The sequence below is a fragment of the Aptenodytes patagonicus genome, chromosome 12 (assembly GCF_965638725.1).
Source record: "Aptenodytes patagonicus chromosome 12, bAptPat1.pri.cur, whole genome shotgun sequence".
NCBI classification, from domain to species: Eukaryota; Metazoa; Chordata; class Aves; order Sphenisciformes; family Spheniscidae; genus Aptenodytes; species Aptenodytes patagonicus.
Window position 1 is genome coordinate 2,595,176 of NC_134960.1, and position 17,673 is coordinate 2,612,848.

At 42.3% G+C, this 17,673-nt stretch overlaps 1 protein-coding gene across 3 annotated transcripts in view; it reads left to right on the forward strand.

Moving 5' to 3' along the window:
- Positions 1–17,673, forward strand: part of FNIP1 (folliculin interacting protein 1) — a 70,801-nt gene that overhangs the window by 14,808 nt on the left and 38,320 nt on the right. For 2 of the 3 annotated variants that reach the window (XM_076350470.1, XM_076350472.1), the window contains exon 2: positions 16,180–16,306. In XM_076350470.1, coding sequence (XP_076206585.1) covers positions 16,180–16,306 — 127 coding nt within the window. Of the gene's footprint in view, positions 1–8,316; positions 8,775–16,179; positions 16,307–17,673 lie in introns of those variants that run through there. The other variant, XM_076350471.1, reaches the window with a different exon arrangement.

The window sequence follows — 17,673 nt, forward strand, 5'->3', positions numbered from 1 at the left end:
TGGCCACATGGCTTGTTCAAGCATCTGATTTTTCTTTGTCCTCATGTCCTTATGAGTTACATAAAAGTGAAGTCAAGCAATGCCTTTAGTGTCTGCTCTATATAGATCTACCTGAAATAGTTTCAGGTCACCTTTGCATGCTTAATTTGGAAAACAATTGAGCAGCATGACTCTTGCCTTGGAGAATTGAGCAGTCTAGGCTCCTCGCATAGTCTTGGGGCTCTTGCAATATCTACGCAAATCAAGATCTCATCCCTTCCGCAAATTAAGTAGGGGCCCGTTCAACTTGTAGAGCCAGTAAGGGAGGGATGTTCAGTCCATGGGTTGGAGCCAAGTTAGAAAAGTCTTCCCTCCTGAAAAGCAGCTGTAGGATAGCTGTAATCGACCTAGATGTTCATTAATGTTACTTGGCAGATCTATGAAAGTGTTCCTGATTGTTTCTGGTTCAGAGCCTGGCAGTAGTTTGCAATGCAGTGAACTTCCTGGTTAGTAGTTTTGAGGGTTAACTAAGGGGGTTGGTTAAAGGCTCCCAGGTGCAGAGCTGTCACGGAAGCACGTAACCGCTCTGTGTGCAGAAAGGTTGCAGAACTGGGCATCGGACTTTGGAAGGTGTTGGAGGATGCTTAGATCGCAAGTGACAAACGCAGTGGTGTCAGACAGGTGTTGATTCACGGGGAGTATCTATCATTAGCACTTGTGGGATATCGGTATAAACGAGCATCGCGTACGGATAGGCCAGACTGGGATTTCATTCCATAGACATTAATTTGTTATACTTGTTTATACAATCATCCTCTGTCTTTAGTTTGCAGTTGTTCCTGTGTAACTGAGACGGGGTTTTGGTGAAATCTGAGGGGGGAATAAGACTGAGTCAGCACTCTGCTTAAGCCATGTGCCTTACTTTAAGTATGTAAGTAGTTTCATTGCTCCCAACGAAACCGCTCATGTGCTTAGCATTAGGCATGTGTTTTAAATAAGTTGCTGATCCAGAGTCTAACTTTTTTTTTTTGAGTAAAATCTGCACAGATGAGGAGGGTAAGACTGTAAACGCACAATGTTTAAAATGCTACAAATCAAAGGTTTAAGGTAGTGTTCTTCAGGAAAAAAGCTTTTGGCATTTAATGCATTTTAGTGACACACTGAGCTTAAATGTCACCTTCGTTGGAAAAATGATCATCATCTGTTAATTTTATGTGACTGTCTTGATAAATGACCTGGTAACATACTGAGCTAAAGTTCACTGTAGTCCTCTACACCACCAGGCTTTAGACTGAAAGCAGCATTTTGGGATTATCCCTACGTCAAACCTCAGCTGAACTGAGTACATATAAATAATTGTCTGCCAGCTTTTCCTATTACAAATATACACGGTTTGTGAAATTGGTTTACCATGTGCTGAAAATTTCTTTGATATTTTTAAAAGCCTGTTGCTATGGCAACCAGACCCCATAACAGAAAAGCTTTTTGGTAATAAGAAGGCTAAGAAATTCAGTTACCAACCAGCAATAAAGTCATAGCAAAATAGCTTGTATTCTTTTTTCAAAGGCAAACAAACAAACCAGCCCCAGAAGAAGGCATGATATCCTGAAGCAGCCTGGACCTGGATTACCAGATGGAAGGGCACACCCTGCTTGCAGGGCTTGCAGAGCTCGGCCGGGGAGCTCGCACTGCAAATGCTCGAGCTGGTCTCAGCTCTTATGGTGGAGAATAATCGTGGCGTTCACAAGCATCTTGCTCTGAAATCGTTGAGATGTCTTTTTCTTTTTTTTTTTTTTTTTTTTTTTTATGTGGAAAGGTTGAAGTGATTTGATGGTTTTTGGCTTATGGGCAAAGAAACATGAGTTTTGCTTCTCAGAACTGGATGTCCCCTTTGTGCTTTGCTAATACAGAAACTGGCAGAACAGGCATTACTTTTTCTTTGACGTTAGGGCTTGCAGCCCTGTTTCCTTGTGTCTCATGACTGAGTGAATCAACACCTAATTAAACAGTCACATGAGGGACAGAGTAAAATGCTGCTCAGGCACTGATCATTGTGAATCTTTGGAGAATAACTGCTTACATCTGTCTTCCTCCTTCTCCAAGGAACCCTGAACAGCTGCAGCTTTGCCTTTTTTTTTTTTTCCCAAGGGGAAAAAGATCACGAAAACCTTGGCTAAAGCAATGCTGTCTGGGCAGATAAATGAGACTTGGGGTAGGGGGGAAGAGAAGGCTTGGAAGTACTGGACAAAATCTTGAGAAATTGGAATGATTTGAGTTTGTGCTGGGGATGACTTAGCTGAAAGCTTGAAGCTGTAGTCCGTGTGCATTTGACACTCTTGGTAATTTAACTGAAAATGTGAATGTTGGGCAAGGAAGTACAGTAAGCTCTTCGGAGTGGTCTGGGGGGGTTCTTGATATTTTTAATATTATCTTTTGCTCACAGTGCGTTATGGAGGGTCCATAACAATTACTTTCCATCTCTGAGTGGCAAGTACTTGTGTGGAGATTTATTGGGCTCCCAGTTATCACTCAGTCACAAGTGCAGCCACCTTAATCAATTACACGGATGTGGCCTACAGCCAAGGAATGCTCAAATCCCCACGCTGCCTGCTTGCGCTGTATGACTCTCACCACCAAGGCAATACTTTTTCCCCTTATAAAACTCATGAAACAAGTATTACAGGATGTTTTAATCAGCGTAAGCAGATGGCTACCTCCACCTTGACATGGCGGTGGGCTCCCAGGTAGCGCGTGGGACGTGCTGGGCTGTGCAGCAGATGCCTGGGTCTGTAGCGCGTGGTTTTATTGTCATCATGCCCTGGCACCGGGGGTAGCGGTGGTCTGGGTGCTCCATGGTGGGATATTTCCAGGCTGAAGATATCCACCAGGGGTCATCCTGGCCTGCGGGCTGCAAGGCCGGTGGGTGTCGGGGCTGTGCCCAGCTCAGGAGAAGGCAGGGTCTGGGCTGCTGCCCGGCAGGGACCCGCTGCCTCCTGGGACCTTGGGCACAGCATCGCCCAGCCCCGTGCAGCTGCACAGCTCACGGGTTAAAAAGCATGACATAAAAAATGCAGCTGTTTACATTCTAGTCTTTTAGCCTTTAAAAAGTTATTTATTTCTTGATATATCTGATAAAAAAAAAGCTTATTTAGATGTGTTTACTCAGTGTTGGTGCGGAAATCACATGGCACGTCAGGCATAGCTACAGTACACTAGCAATTTGTTTATGCACCTTGCAGCTTTTTTTTTTTTTTTAAATCTCCTGAAGTAATGTATTGAGAATCTCAGTTTTCACTTGTGTAAAAAGAAGACAGGAAAAAGGGCATAGTCCTTACAGTTGCTGGGAAGAGCATGAAAATAAAAGCCTTAAAGACTCTTTAAGCTGAAAATAAATACAGGGAATTCAATGTTTGTCTATTAAAAAATGAAAATGTCAGGATTCCTCAGCCAGCGTACTCTTGTTACACCAGCAATCGTTGAAGGGTTTGTTGTTAATATTAGAATTGATAGCACTAGTGGAGCTACAGTGATCCCTCTAAGATGTCTTCATTTTCATGGCAACGGAGTTCTTGCAGTCTCTTCTCTGTTCATTGTATCATCTCTTAATATCTGTGATCTCCAAAATAAAAAGCAGCAATTCACCATTAAGTTACCTAAGCAATAAACTTTGCAGTTGATACATCTAAGCCTGGGAGCTTGTTTCCGTTCTGTCTAGCACTGTGAAACAGTCACTTTTTTATCATATTAGTAATTCTCAGCAGTGGCAGCTCAGATGTATCGTAGATGCTGGCTTCCACAGGCCAAGTTCGCTTTGTTGTCTATGGGAAACTCTCAAGTATCAGGCGAAGATAGATGCTGCGTGTCACTGAGTCTCATATTGTCATTCACGTTTTGAAGAGGGGATGGAAAACAGAAGTTAGTTTTATGTGTGGATTTAAGGATTGAAGAACCTATCTAGACATCTCCAGAATTACACAACGTAAAGGGGGGAAAAAGAGTTCCCCCACAACCCTCCTCTGCTACACTAGATAATTCTGTGTGACTTCAGGAAATTCTTTATTTCCAACAACTGTTCATGTGCATCAAAAGCAATTTGTATTGGAACGTTTTTTCTTCCCGACTTTTCATTAAACACACACAGTATTGAACTATTTACACTTTATTTTTAATAGCTACAGCAAAAGATTATTCTGCTCTGCACACCCGAGAGCACACAATAAAATAACTGTTTGGCAGAGGGAAAATGCCCTGTTGTCTTGCAGTACCAGTTGGTATTATGGAGGTTTGTTCGGTGTCTTATTTATAGTAGATTGCAATTGGAAATGTGATACAAAACAAACACCAATGTTCCAGTAGCTTAACCATGCATCTGATTTTTACTTTGGTAGTTATTTTTATTTTAAGCATCTTTTATCATGACTTGAAAAATTACAACAGTGAAGGGACAGTCAATCTGCTGAGGTCTCAGCATCCACGTTCTTAAAAGAAAGATAACGTTCCATGTCATACCCTCCAGGAATGCTCCCAGGCAGATTTGTATTTATGCTGATGCTCCTTTACACCGCCCGTAGAGACAGTTTATTCTAGTCATGAGACCTCTTCCTGCTAGTGAGAATCCTGTGTATGGAGAGTTTATAAACTTTGGTTCTCTGTTGATTTCTTTTGTATTGCATATGAGAAGCACTTTTTTCAGTATTTAAAAATCTGGTTTCCTTTAAAGAAAATGGGGCCTAGGTTTTGAAAAACCTGCAGACTGCTTGGAGTGATCTTTCTCATCGTTTTGGCTCTTGCTGACCTTTGGCTGGGCTTATGTTTGTGCGTGCCTATCTATGGTGCGTGCAGGTATGTGTATGTGCTCCAGTTGTATACGGAGGGTTTATGCTTTAATACTGTTCACTCTTCCTCTCCAGCAGTGAGGAATTCAGTGGAATTTTTTTTTTGCAGGGATACAAAAATGCACAGAAAGCACTTTTTTTTAAAAAAGTCTAGCTCACTGGTAATCCTACTAAGGCGAGTATTTTGTAGAGAAATTGTATTCAAGTATTTCTAGTCAGATTTCAAATAAAATCCTAATTGGTTTTCTCTCTTTTTGTCTAGTGTGGCTTCCAGCTCCTACCTTCATGCATTACTAAGCAATAAACATTTCTTGGCTTGCTTACTGGCTTTTTGTTGTGTGTGTTTACAACATGTGTGAGGGAAGACTTCTGCACAGAACCCCTTAGGTGGGATGTACTTCATCCTCTCGGCTGTTCGATGTGGCTGGACGCCATCAGCCACATCTTTCCCATCTGCAGTCGGGTGGATGTGCATGGATACTGAAGTGCCCTCCCAGGATCTCTCTGGAAAGTGATGGGCTAAGGCAGGAGATTTTGATCACTTTATTTTTTGAACTTAAGTGTTTTTCTGAAGCTAGATAACGTTATCAGCTTTGTTTTCCAAGTTCAAATTCACACACAGAAGCCTGCACCCCTTCAAAGAGATGGAGAGTATCATATTCCCTGCCAAAGCCAAATACTGCTTAGGTGGTAAATGAGAGACTTTTTTTGGAATTTGGGGCGGGGGGGGGAGGCTGCCTTTCTGGAGATACCTTTCAACGATAGATGCCATAGGCCTGTTGCAAACATTTCACAGCATAGGTGAAAACAAGTTACTGTAGCTGGAATACAACCAATATTGTAATTATAGCCTTTTTACTAACCAATGGCCCATTTTGGGTTTTATTTTTATTCCCCCGCCCCCGAAACAGTGCAGATAAGCAGCGAGGAGGAGTGGCCGAGGGGCTGTGCCGTGCCCCTCTGCACTGCAAGCTGCTGTCAGTCGAGCAGGGTGGGTTACGGTTCTGTGCACCCACCTTGCGTTCCCCCATCCCTGCATAGCCCGAACCTTCTCTGGGTGTGGCTTTGCATCTGCAGTTGGCAGCTAGGGGGTTTGGATTTGAGTGCAGGCTTGGACCCAGGTTTAAAATACCATAGGTACATACTGGTGTGACCAGAACATCTCACTATCCTCAGAAATTTAGAATCAGACGTTGTTTTTGAAAACTTACCTCCTCTGTTCCAGGTCAGTAAATAGGATGTTCACTCTGCCTGGATATACACCTAGAGAAGAGGATGGTGCGTGTTTAATCTTAAAGAGGCCTGAGTATTTTCTTGGATGTGGAAATGGTGACAGTGTGTTTGAACCAACGTTGAGTATCTGAAGTCCTTCCTCAAGCAATAAATATTCACTGATCTGGCTAAAACACTATTTACTCTCCGTACACTCGGAGTCTGTCTCTATTTGAAGAGAAATTCCTTCCAGTATTTTTCCTGGTCGGTTGTTGGATGGAGGCTGGGTCCGCTCTCAGAGTGCTTGTCTTTAATACGCATCAGGTTACCCTGAGGTAAAACAGAAACCTTAGATGTTACTCCTGTAAATAAATGTTTACATAATACATTGCACTGAACTTCTCACCATTGCATGTCTAAGAAAAAAAGGTCACTTTTGACATCAGTAACCTTTAGAGAGTGATGCGTTGGCCGCACAGGTAAAGAAAGTTACTGTGCTCAGCACATTCCTTTCACTAGATCAAGAAGGCAGGAGAGGTCAAATGTTATTGCTTACAACTCTCAAGGCCTGGCTTTTTAAGCTTTAAAGGCAAGGGTCTGGTTTTAAGGTATGGGTCCTGTAAACAGCGCATGCCGAATTTTGCTCATGTGAGTAATTCCATTGAATTGCCTGGCACTAGTCACATATGAAAAGCTAAGTCTATAATGTATGTCTGTGTGGGGTCAGGACCTCAACTCTTCATTTCTAAGTGAGAAATTTCCTACAAAACATTCATGGTCACAAAAGATAGCGGTTTTGGATTTGGAAGCAAGTAAGTATCTATCTCTTAGTTTTACTGCGTTTGTGTCAAAACACTTGCCCAGCACCAAACATAAAATATTACCTCCCTGTAAGTCAGCAGCAAAACTGCTGTTGTGTCAACAGATTAAGGATTTCTCCCTGAACTTAATCTAGCAGATGAGTAGTGGAAGAGGGAGCTCAGTGTTCTCCGGTGGAATCCATCCTGGGTGGCAAAACATCATCCGGGCTGTTGGGATTGTTGGGTCTTGGGATCAAAGCCCATGAACAAGTGCATCAGCTCACCCGCTCTGTGATACAGGGGATAGACTTTGTGTTGTGGGATGCAGTGGAACAGGAGATCCTGATGATAAATGGATTTTTGCTGCCTTTGTATTTGAAATATTGGCAAAACCTGTAGGTTTTCAGACACTGAAAAAAACTGAAGTAGGAGCTATGATGCTACAGTCTCCTGCCTTTATATGTTTCTTGATCTTTGTCCAAAGATAATACAAAATTAATATATGTGGGGCTAACCATTCACACTGCCTGTGACAATACTTGGTGGCTTTTAATGTGCATTGCGTTTTTGGATGCCTGGTTCCGTCTTCACTTCTCTGTCCCTCTCTCTCGCTCCTCCCCCACAATTTTGAGAAAAAAGTTCTTCAAATAGCAAGCTCTTTGCTTTTGTGATGTACCGGGCAGCCTTCCTAGCATGGCCTGGGTTACCACGAGAACAATCGTGAAACCTTGTTTACAGCTATCAGGTTGGTCAGGATTTCTTTGTGGGCATTATTTCACCTCTCCCCCCCGCCCCCCTCCAAACCTATATATTGCCATCCAATTGTCTTGCATGTTCCTGATGCTTCGCTTGTAATATTAATGAGCCCTTACAGGGCATACAGTGCTTTCTTTGTTCTTATAGGAGCCGGTGGGGAGGGGGAGTGGGTGCTGCTGCGATACACGGAACAGAGCTGGTTTTCCTTAGCCTGCAAACACGCTGAAGGAACTGAGCACCAGCGATGCGCAGGCAGGCAGCCAGCGTCGGTAGCTGTAGGCACCTCTTCCTCCCTCCCAGCACGCACGCAAACAAGACCCCACATAGTTAAACATTTAAAGGCCTTTATTTTAATGGTGAAATCGTGCGCAGGGGTCGGCGGCGGCGCTGGGATTGGTGGCGGCGGACAGCGGCTCCAGGTGGCACAGGCTGACAGCTGGGTCACATGATGGTTGTCAGCGCTGGCTTTTCCACCCCTCTGCCTCCGCTCTCCCGGGCTCCAGCACAAGCATCCCGTCGCTTCCAGGAATGTAAAGGCTGGGGGTGCAGTCTGGAAGGAGGCCGCGTTGCTTTGCCCCCCCGCTTCTTGTCCGAGCAGGCTGAATTCCCGACGGCCGCGGCTCGTGGAGGTGCAGGACGGCAGCCACAGTTGCCAGGGGACTTGGGTCATGAGACTGAACTCCGATCGCGTTCGCTAGAGGAGGAGGATAGATGGGACTGACATGTACGCTCCGGCGGCTGCCAAAGCAGCACTTAGGTTTCCGATGAATTAGATAGATCTTCTCTGCAGCAATACCCTGGAGGAGACAAAGGAGAGGGGAGGACGGGCGATATTTACTTGAGCAGAAATCCCGGGCTGTGCAACAGAATGGAGGGGCAGGATTTGGGTTATGAAACTCCAGGGCAGTGCAAACGCAGCCTGGTGCAAATGCCTATATTGCGCTTCAGCGAACTGCTTCCTTTAAGGTGGTTTTTGTGATCCTGTTGCTAGGATTAAGCCTTTTGCATTGCGGCATGGAGAGTCTTTTGTTTGAGTTAAATTCAGACCTCTTGATATGTCACCTGACAGTCTTGTGGTTTTGGATGAATGTGGCTCATTGCTATTATTAACCTGAGTTGGCAGCCGGGCACAACAGGAGTTTATAGGGATTTTGAAAAGTGGAACTGCTCGGGGGACAAAGATGCTTCCCAGGTACGGTCACTGCACAGTTCTTGAGATTATTTTAATTATTTGAAAGCTTAACATTTTCACTGTGATGAAATTATTTCTTTTCCAGAGATGTGAAGCTTTTACAGATTTAATTTTTTTATGATTCTTCTAATTATATGCTGAATAGCACAAACGTATTTTTTCCCCTGAATTGGTTCTATCTGTTGTAATTTTGCAAAGGGAAGTGCGGTCTACTTGAATAATGTGAAACACTGTGTTCAATGCTAGTGAATTTAACTGAAAGGAACCGTGTCTTGTTTGTGTGTGTTTTTTATTAAAACAGATATTTCAAAAGAGCACAGAGCTTGTGTGTGTGTATGTGCACATGTTTGCATGCACATATGTGCTTAAATCAGCTAAAAGCTGAACAGGTACTTTTTGAAATGACATACGTGAAGTAGTCCCAAAAATATTCTATGAAATTATTAATACTAATTTTAAATTCTGAAGCTGTGTAAATTGCAAAGTTACTCAACATGCTACACATCTTTAACAAAACCTTCCAACCTACTTATTTTCAATATCACACTCCAGATTATGATTAATGTGTTGACTAGACTGCACCTAACCTGTATATATTATGTCTTTTTGCTTGTGGAAAGGCATTTGGCTCATGTATTGGGCTTTAGAGTATAAATTAGGTATCTTAATGAGAGCCAAGTGGCTTGGTAGAAGGGAGAAAAAAATGAAAACAAATTAAAGTCCGCTTCATATACAGTTAAAGAATTGGACAGAGCCAAGGACCTTGGAAGCCAATTGAAGTTTAGGTCCAAGTTTATTATACTGAGTGTGAAATACCTGGCTGGCTGAATATGTGCCTAGTGTACAATATGTGCTTAGTTTAAGCAGCAGAACTTTCCTGGAGCTCAAGCAGTGCAGCTATTCAAGGTGAGGATTGCTAAGCTGGTAAATGAACGAGACAGATTTATAGATGTAGCATGGAGCTGACCTCTGTGGTGCTGCAGTGCCTGTGGACATGTCACCCTCCTTCAAGAAATGAAAAGGGTGCGGCTTGGATTTTTTTTTTTTTTAAGAAACATTATTTCCTTGTGATAAACCTTAAAAATGTAAGTGTTACAAGCAGTCACCCATCATGAGTGGTTGTCCCTGAGATGATCCACTGTCTATCAGTTCTTCCAAGCTACCCAGAGTACAGGTCCGTTGACTTTTGCGAAACCCCAGCTGAGGTCAAAGTGATAGAGGGCAGCGTCGCCAAAAGTGATGGGTAAACTCCTTCACAATCGATCGTCACAGGCTCCCTCTGTGGCTTTGGTCAAGTCACAAACACCGGTTTTCTCTGCAGAATCAGCAGGTGTTCACCACAACAGTCACACAACCCTGAAGCGATGTCAAGTCTTGTAAAGACAATTATCTTGCAAAATTTTTTCTAAGTATAGGCCCCGTGGTTTCTAGTTCAGGGATCTTCTTCCTCCTCACAGCCTTATGGTCATGTTATGTCGCCAGCATTTAAACGGAATCTCTCGCTGAAAATGCCAACTTTGCAAATTGGCAGTGCAGTCTGGATCATCCTTATCATGTGAATCCTGATGAAGTTCTTTCGCGTTTCAGGTGTTGTTATTAAAAAAACAAATAACCTGCCCATGCCTCTTTAAAAAAAAGTTAATGGATGGTCTTCCAAAGCTGGAAGTATCGTTAACATGCCATACGTGGCTGTTTTCAGAACTAATTTGGAAGCAATGCCCTTTGAGAAAGGCCTACACAGCTGTCTGTAAAATACTGGTCAAATAATAAGCAAATTCCTGAATTGTAGTAAGAAGGTATTAAAATACATAAATACCCTCCCCTTGTGTCCTATATACTCAACTTTTGTTGTATCTTCTCAAAGTCAAAAGAAAAAAAATCCAGTAACAGAAAATAGAAATGTGCAGAGGAAGGAGAAGGGAATCCCTCGTTGGAAAAAGCATCTCAGTCAGGGGTGAGAGGAGTATGATATGATGGTTGGACTAGGCAAGGACCATTTGCCTTCTGCTTCTGATCACCTTTCCCTATAACAAAGCAGCCGCAGGATCCTAAATACTACTGGGCCGTATATGTACAGGTGAGCATGCTTTGATGTGAATGTACATCTCCGTGGAATGTGGAGATAATCTGCATCTGAAATATTCTAATGCACCCAGTGGAACGGTCTCATATTTACAGCGTAAGCTCTTCAAGACAGGGGCAGTCTCTGTCCAACGACTGTGTAGAAGTTGGCTGGGTCTAAGCACCACTGTAACAGCAACAGGACTTGAAGAGGATCATCTGCGGGAGTTGGAGATAAGCCCTGGGGATCCCTATGCCTCTGTTCTGATGCTCATCTTAACAGGAGTAAAGCAAGACGTTTCCTTCCATACGAAGCCCTGCGAGGAGGGCATGGGGCAAGGTGGACCTGCCGTCTGCTCTGCCCTGGCTGTTCCTGTCAGCCTTTTGAAAAGGTGCTAACATGAAAAACACGCAGAACAGATAAGCTAGCATAAACTATAAATATCATTTGCGTAGATGCATTTAAAAATAGTTGGAAGTGATTCATCACCAGGCAGTTTTTATAACTATGGGTAACATGATGTAGGAAAACAATAGTTTGACTGATAGTTTCAGCTTACTTTTTCAATGATTAGTCATAGTCTCGTTTTGAGCAACTTTACTTTTTAGCAAACTCTTTTACAATTCCTACCTGCTTAATATCTCGATTGGTTTGCTTCAGTTGCTTTTCTTTAAGACTTCTAAAATATCTGTGTTAATTATTAAAAAGTAACTGGATACTACGTAAGCTGTGTTAGTATGAAATTGTTTTAAAAGTAAAGTCTCGGGCAGGAGGAAAAATAGTATTAAACTGAACCCTTAATGTAATAAAGTGCTGTTCGTGTTGTAGTGGAAACAAGGAGGAAGGAATGTACTTGCTTTCAATTACAAGAAAAATCTTGTATTTTAATTGGTGGAGTGGTAACGAAGGATTTCTGTGTCTGTCGTTTCATCTATTAAAACTTGCACAGAGTGTAATAATACCAATTTAAAGCCATTCAGTTGCCTCTTGCTGAGAAACCTCTGTGGCAGTAATAAACTCCAGGAATTGGATACATGAGAAAGTCCATCCTTGGAGAGAATTTGGACTTCTGGATTGCCATGCAACTCGCAGTAGAGATGTCAGGAAGCATGTAATGGATCTGTAAATGTAAACTACAAATAATACTCCTGCTGGTTGAATGTAAAAAAGGCAGGAAAACAAAATGGTGAAAGAACAAGAAGAGCTGAACAAGAGCTAGGACGAGAGGAAATGGCCTCAAGTTGCGCCAGGGGAGGTTTAGATTGGACACGAGGAGAAGTGTCTTTACTGAAAGAGTGGTTAAACATTGGAAGAGGCTGCCCAGGGAAGTGCTTGAGTCACCATCCCTGGAAGTATTTAAAAGACATGTAGATGCGGCACTTAGGGACATGGTTTAGTGGGCATGGTGGTGTTGGGTTGACGGTTGGCCTCGATGATCTTAGAGGTCTTTTCCAACCTTAATGATTCTATGATTCTATGAATAGTAGGGCTTAAGTGTGAACATGCATTAAAATATCATTTTTCAAGCCTTGATTTCATTATTATTTGTTTCTAATAATTTCATCATTATTCATGTGGAAGTTTGCCTTTCTGTCCCAAATAATTCCTTTCCCTTTGTGCTTTCTGTTTGCATTAGCATCTGTGCAGGGGGGTTGGACCAGATGACCTCCAGAGGTCCCTTCCAACCTCAACCGGTCTGTGATTGTGTGAGATCTGGTTTACGCGATTTGTTTCTGAAATATCCCACACAGCATTTATACATCAATGGATTTCTACCCCGTTCTATTTGTATAGGTATTTCTGAATATCTCATTCTAGAAGAATCGCTGTTTGTGTAGTGAAGGTCTCCACAGGATTGGTGTCCTGCTCGGAAATAATTTGTTTATCACTATTTCTTCTCTTGCTTGACGGGTGAACTCACAGCACTAGCTGTGTGGCAAAGTCACAAACACTTCCACTGGTGAAAAGATTGTTGGGGTTTTCTTGGTGGTGGTTTTTATGTTTGTTTGTTTGTTCCGGGTTTGGTTTTGGTTTTGTTTTTTTTTTTCTTTAAATATAATCAGTTTCAAGGAAAGATCAAAGAGTGGTAGATGGGTCATGCAGGAAAAAGGCCTCATTAAGAGAACCGTCATTTCCAGAGCAGTGTGGGAGATGGGAGACTCACCTTTCATTAACATTATTAGAACATCTGATTCTATGTCTCATGGTTTTCCTATAAGAATGTCAAGAAAACATCAGTTAAATGTCAAAGTTAAGTTTCCATTTATAAACAGAACTAATTATATTCAGAAGATCTAGGTCAGTTTTCGTCCGCCTGAAGAGCAGCGCTGGAGTATTGCCCTGTTACATTTGTTTTGCAAACATGCGCTGCGTATTGCATGCAGGAATTTGTATGTTTCTGGGGATAATCTATCCAGCTATCAAGCTTAACGGTATTTTAAAGCTGCTATAACAACAGCAAAGCTACTCTGTGTCCTGCTTCCTCCAGAAAAATGTGCCTCACTGGGAGGTGGTGGGGGTGAGTCGGAGGTGCCAGTCTGCCTCTGTTTACTGTCTGTCTAAATGAACTTTCCCCCAGCTCTCTTAAAGTTTCTTCTGGTCTGGGAAGTGGCCCGCTATTGCCAGGGAATGTGTTTGCAAGGCTGAAATGTGCTTAAGGACTCTATTATGTAACAGAGATAACGCTTATTTGGAATTATCACAAATTATGGTGGATAATATCTACTAAATGCTTGTCTAGCGAAAGTTAGACTGTCATGTTAAGAAGCTGAGAAGTAAACAAGCTCTTGTTACCTTGATCAAATATGTTTCCGAATACAGCAAGAGTTTTATATTTAGCTTTCTCTCCTCTCAGTGTGTAATCTGCTCTTGGAGCTTTTTATAAGTAGACTTTCCTAAGATCTGGAACAGCTACTGCCCTTCTTTGCCAGTAATTTCAAAGTCAAATATCAAAAGTACTAGGTAATGGAAGACATGCTTTTGTCTGAGTGTGAAGGAAATTCAAATGCGTTGCAAGGGTGGAGCAAGCGATAGCACCTTTTTGGCAAGCAATTTGTTGTTATGGTCACATACTGTTTCGTTATAGGAAGCACAGTGGCCTATCTGGAAACAAAATGAGTTTCCAGACTTCCACTGATTTCACTTAAATATAAGGAGATGGTTCCTCCAGGAAGCTGGTGTATCCAGCCGTCTCACTTGCCTCCTCACCTCTAGCCGAAGTCAGGCTCTGATAAGTAACTGTCCCCAGCTCTGGTGCCTTTGAGCCTCTCAGTTGATAACACTCCAAATATGCGTCAAACAATATGGATTTTGTTTTCTTACGTTTTCTGAAATGCAAGATGGGGCTCATTAGCAGAGCCCCTGGTAAATGTAAGCTCTGCTCTGAGTTTGTCACTGTGCTTGGTTTTTGGTACAGAATTTGCTCAGTTGGCAGTCTGCTCTTCGTGTGGGCATGTCCCTCTCTGGATGATCTTGGCTTTAGGTCCCCAAGCAGAGGGTGCGCGTGTCTCTGCCCCCAAATCTACACATCAAATTATTTCAGTTTCAAGTTGCTCAAGCTTTCTTCTTGTAATAAGTTGCTTTTGACATTTGTTGCACACTACCCTCTCTGCAGCTTCTGTTTTTCTCTCCTGTTGCTAAATGGTGGGGCTGAGCAGGTTAGGAAATGGATTTCCTCTCTCAAGAGACCGAGTAACTGTATGTCTTGGTGCCTAGTTTCACCTTGCTGGGACTACACTAGTTGTAAAGCCTGTGAATCTACATTGGACAGCCTTAAAAACTTCTGATAGGCAACCATGGCTTTGGTGATCAAATTGATTCTCTGCTGTGACCTATTACAGAAGTTGTTGGGTTACAAATTGTCATTGTCATACTGATCACATAAGGCATGGGCGCAGAGAAGGAAACCTTTTGGTTGGTCAATTAGAGGGACAGAGGAGAGGAAAATTTACCATGGGCTTGGAGTCTAGCATGCCAGGTTTACTTTAATCCATATTATCACTTATGGGTGTCTTTTTGCTGAAATAAATGTACAGCTCCTTCTTGTAAACTGGGAGCCTGTGTCCTTCATTAATGGCTGGAAAGTTCCAGGGCCTCCTTTCTCACTTCTTGGGGTTTCATGCTAATGCTGCTTGCCTAAAAGCCAAGGATAAGGAAGATAGAATTTCACCTGAAGATCGGAAATGGCTCATAACTAGCTGAAAGATGATTCCTGTTGGTTTTATGGATAGAGCAGGAGTCTTGTTTCCTGTCTTCCAAGAACTGAGAACGTATCAGTGCAAATGGATTCCCACGCCCATGGGCAGCAATGCTTGTTGGGCTGTAAAGTGATGGCTGGCTTTTTAAGATGGAAATTTAAGATGATGACTACAAAGCACCGTTAAAGGCAAGATTATGCAATGGCATTCAAGCCTGAGCCCTGCAAATTCTCCCTTTGCAGAGCTCCTCTGAATTCAGTGGCACCAGGGAAGGCAGAGGCTCAGGAAAGCTCCTTTCCTTGTTACTGACAGCAAAACCAGTTTGGGAATAGCTGTGTTAGAAGAGGACTGCTGTGTGTGTTTTGCTGACGCATGCAGCAGCATGGCCTTGAATCACAGTGGCTTAAGTGGAGATTATTTCTAAGTCTGAATGTAGTGAGGACCTGAGTATATAGTCAGGACCAAACTACACGTGGCTCTCTGTTCCCCAGCATCAAAGCATGTATATTAGTATGAATGTTGTCGTTTATAATACTGCAGTTAGTTCTATACTCCTATGTTACTGCGATGTTTGTGAAACCTGAAGAAGGGTAGGAAGGGTACTTTGCATTTTTTCAGCAGTGGAGTTCAGTGGTTTGCCAACCCATGAGGCTGAAAACCCATGACTGCAAATGCAGAAATTCATTACGTAAGGGAGAGGCCAGTGTGAATATATACCTTTTTTCTTTTTGCTTTTGAATTGTGAATGCTTTCAAGCTAGTGCTTACAATGATGAGGGACTCTTCCTTCCCCCACCCCCCCTTAAACACAAAAGCTAAGTTCTTCTATGACTTTGATTTAAAAAAGCTGGAACTTGAAGAAAACATTAAATATCACAGGACAGAGCACAAGAGCTAGTAACGCTGCACACATCATTGTATATGGTTGTAGCGGATTGGTGCTGTTTATGCCAGTGTAATTTGGCAAGTGTAGAGGAAAGAAAAAAACAAAAGGCATAGTTCTGGCTACAGGATCAAAGGGTTTGATGGCATTGCATTTGCTCGACTTTATGTTTTAATAAAGTTGTATATACAGATAATGTAGAAAGAACAGTGTAATAAAGAGTTGTGGTAATTGATCCTTCTGCTCTTTTATTTTTTAATTAAAGCTGGCCTTTGCCGGAGTTTGACCCAAGTCAGATCCGACTGATTGTGTATCAGGACTGCGAAAGAAGAGGACGGAATGTCTTATTTGACTCCAGTGCTAAAAGAAAAATAGAGGATGTTTCGGTGTCGGTGAGTATTTTACTAATTTACATGGTTATAGCCTATTTTTTTAAAACGGCAAGATTGATAAATCACAAATGTTCTGTTTTATTCACATTAACATTTAAACGTCGGTTATATGCAGGGCTATATTTAAATGCCTGTTAAGTTGCAAATTTTTCAGGCTTCAGTGATTTCACTCTTAACAGCTTCAAATACTATAGTGATCGCTTTATTCCTGGGCTCGTCTACTCTCTGCTCTTTCAGAGGGAAGGATTCCTTCCTGGGGCCGCAGCAGGCAATGCTGGGGGGCTGAGGCAGGGCATAAACTGGTATTTATGGATGTGCTTTTATGCCATGGTGGGGTCTGCATTCTTAATCGGAAGGTCCTCCCAGTCCTGTGTCCTGTTGTGTCCTGTTTGGTTAGCTTTTGCCAGTCGTTGTTTCTATGCTTTGCTGACAGTTTTTTCACACAGTTACTTGAAAACTTTTCCTCTGCTTTTCCTTTCGGCGTGGTCTGCATGGTAATCTATTAATTGAAACTGTAATGGATGCAGTCAGATGGGGATACTTCCTTCTAAGGGCTCTGGCCAGAAGATTAATTTCTAGCCACAGTGCTATTGTAAGTGGTTGTGTGAGGTTGGACAACTTATTTCGCTGCTTTGAACTTCCTTTTCACCATCTCTAAAAACATCTGCAAACCATTTTAAGCTCTGCAAGCAGAAAGCACTGTGTGAACTGAAATTTATGATCCCAGTTGCTTTTACCCGTAGGACCTACTAAGTTCTGTAAGCAGGAGGACACAAAATAACGTTACCCCCAAGCCCTGGTTTTCATGTTGGGTATTGGAGTACAGCCAGAGGATTCTTCATCCAGCTTTGTAAACTCTTCCAGCCTATTGCTGAATGCAGCCAGCCTGATGCTTCTCATCCTGGTCCTCAGTGCTTCCTATGTCTGCATATCCTAACCTCTGGGAGTCCGTTTGTGTCTCATCAGGCACTAACTTCCAGGCTTCTCCATCGCTTACTCTAGCGCTTTTATAGCCATGAATCAAGATCCCAATTTTCTCGTTCTTTTTGAGAATTTGTGAAGTAAAGCAAGTTTCACAAATGTTGAACAAAATGCATCTTTCTTTTTAATTTTAACTCGTTAGAATGGCTTTATAATTTTTAAGTTCTTGTTCTTCTAGGTGTTCTTGCCAGGAAAACAGGTTTTTAAAGACAGGCGATCTTTAGAAGTGGTTTATTGGTGAGAATTGCTGGCTATGCTTATTACTATTATTTCATTAATTATAAAATATTACTTCATTAATAAAAAAGATGTTATACAGTATAAATCCTCTTTCTATATTTCAATTGATTTCTTGAAAGCCTAAAACCTCTTTTAAAGAGATCTGT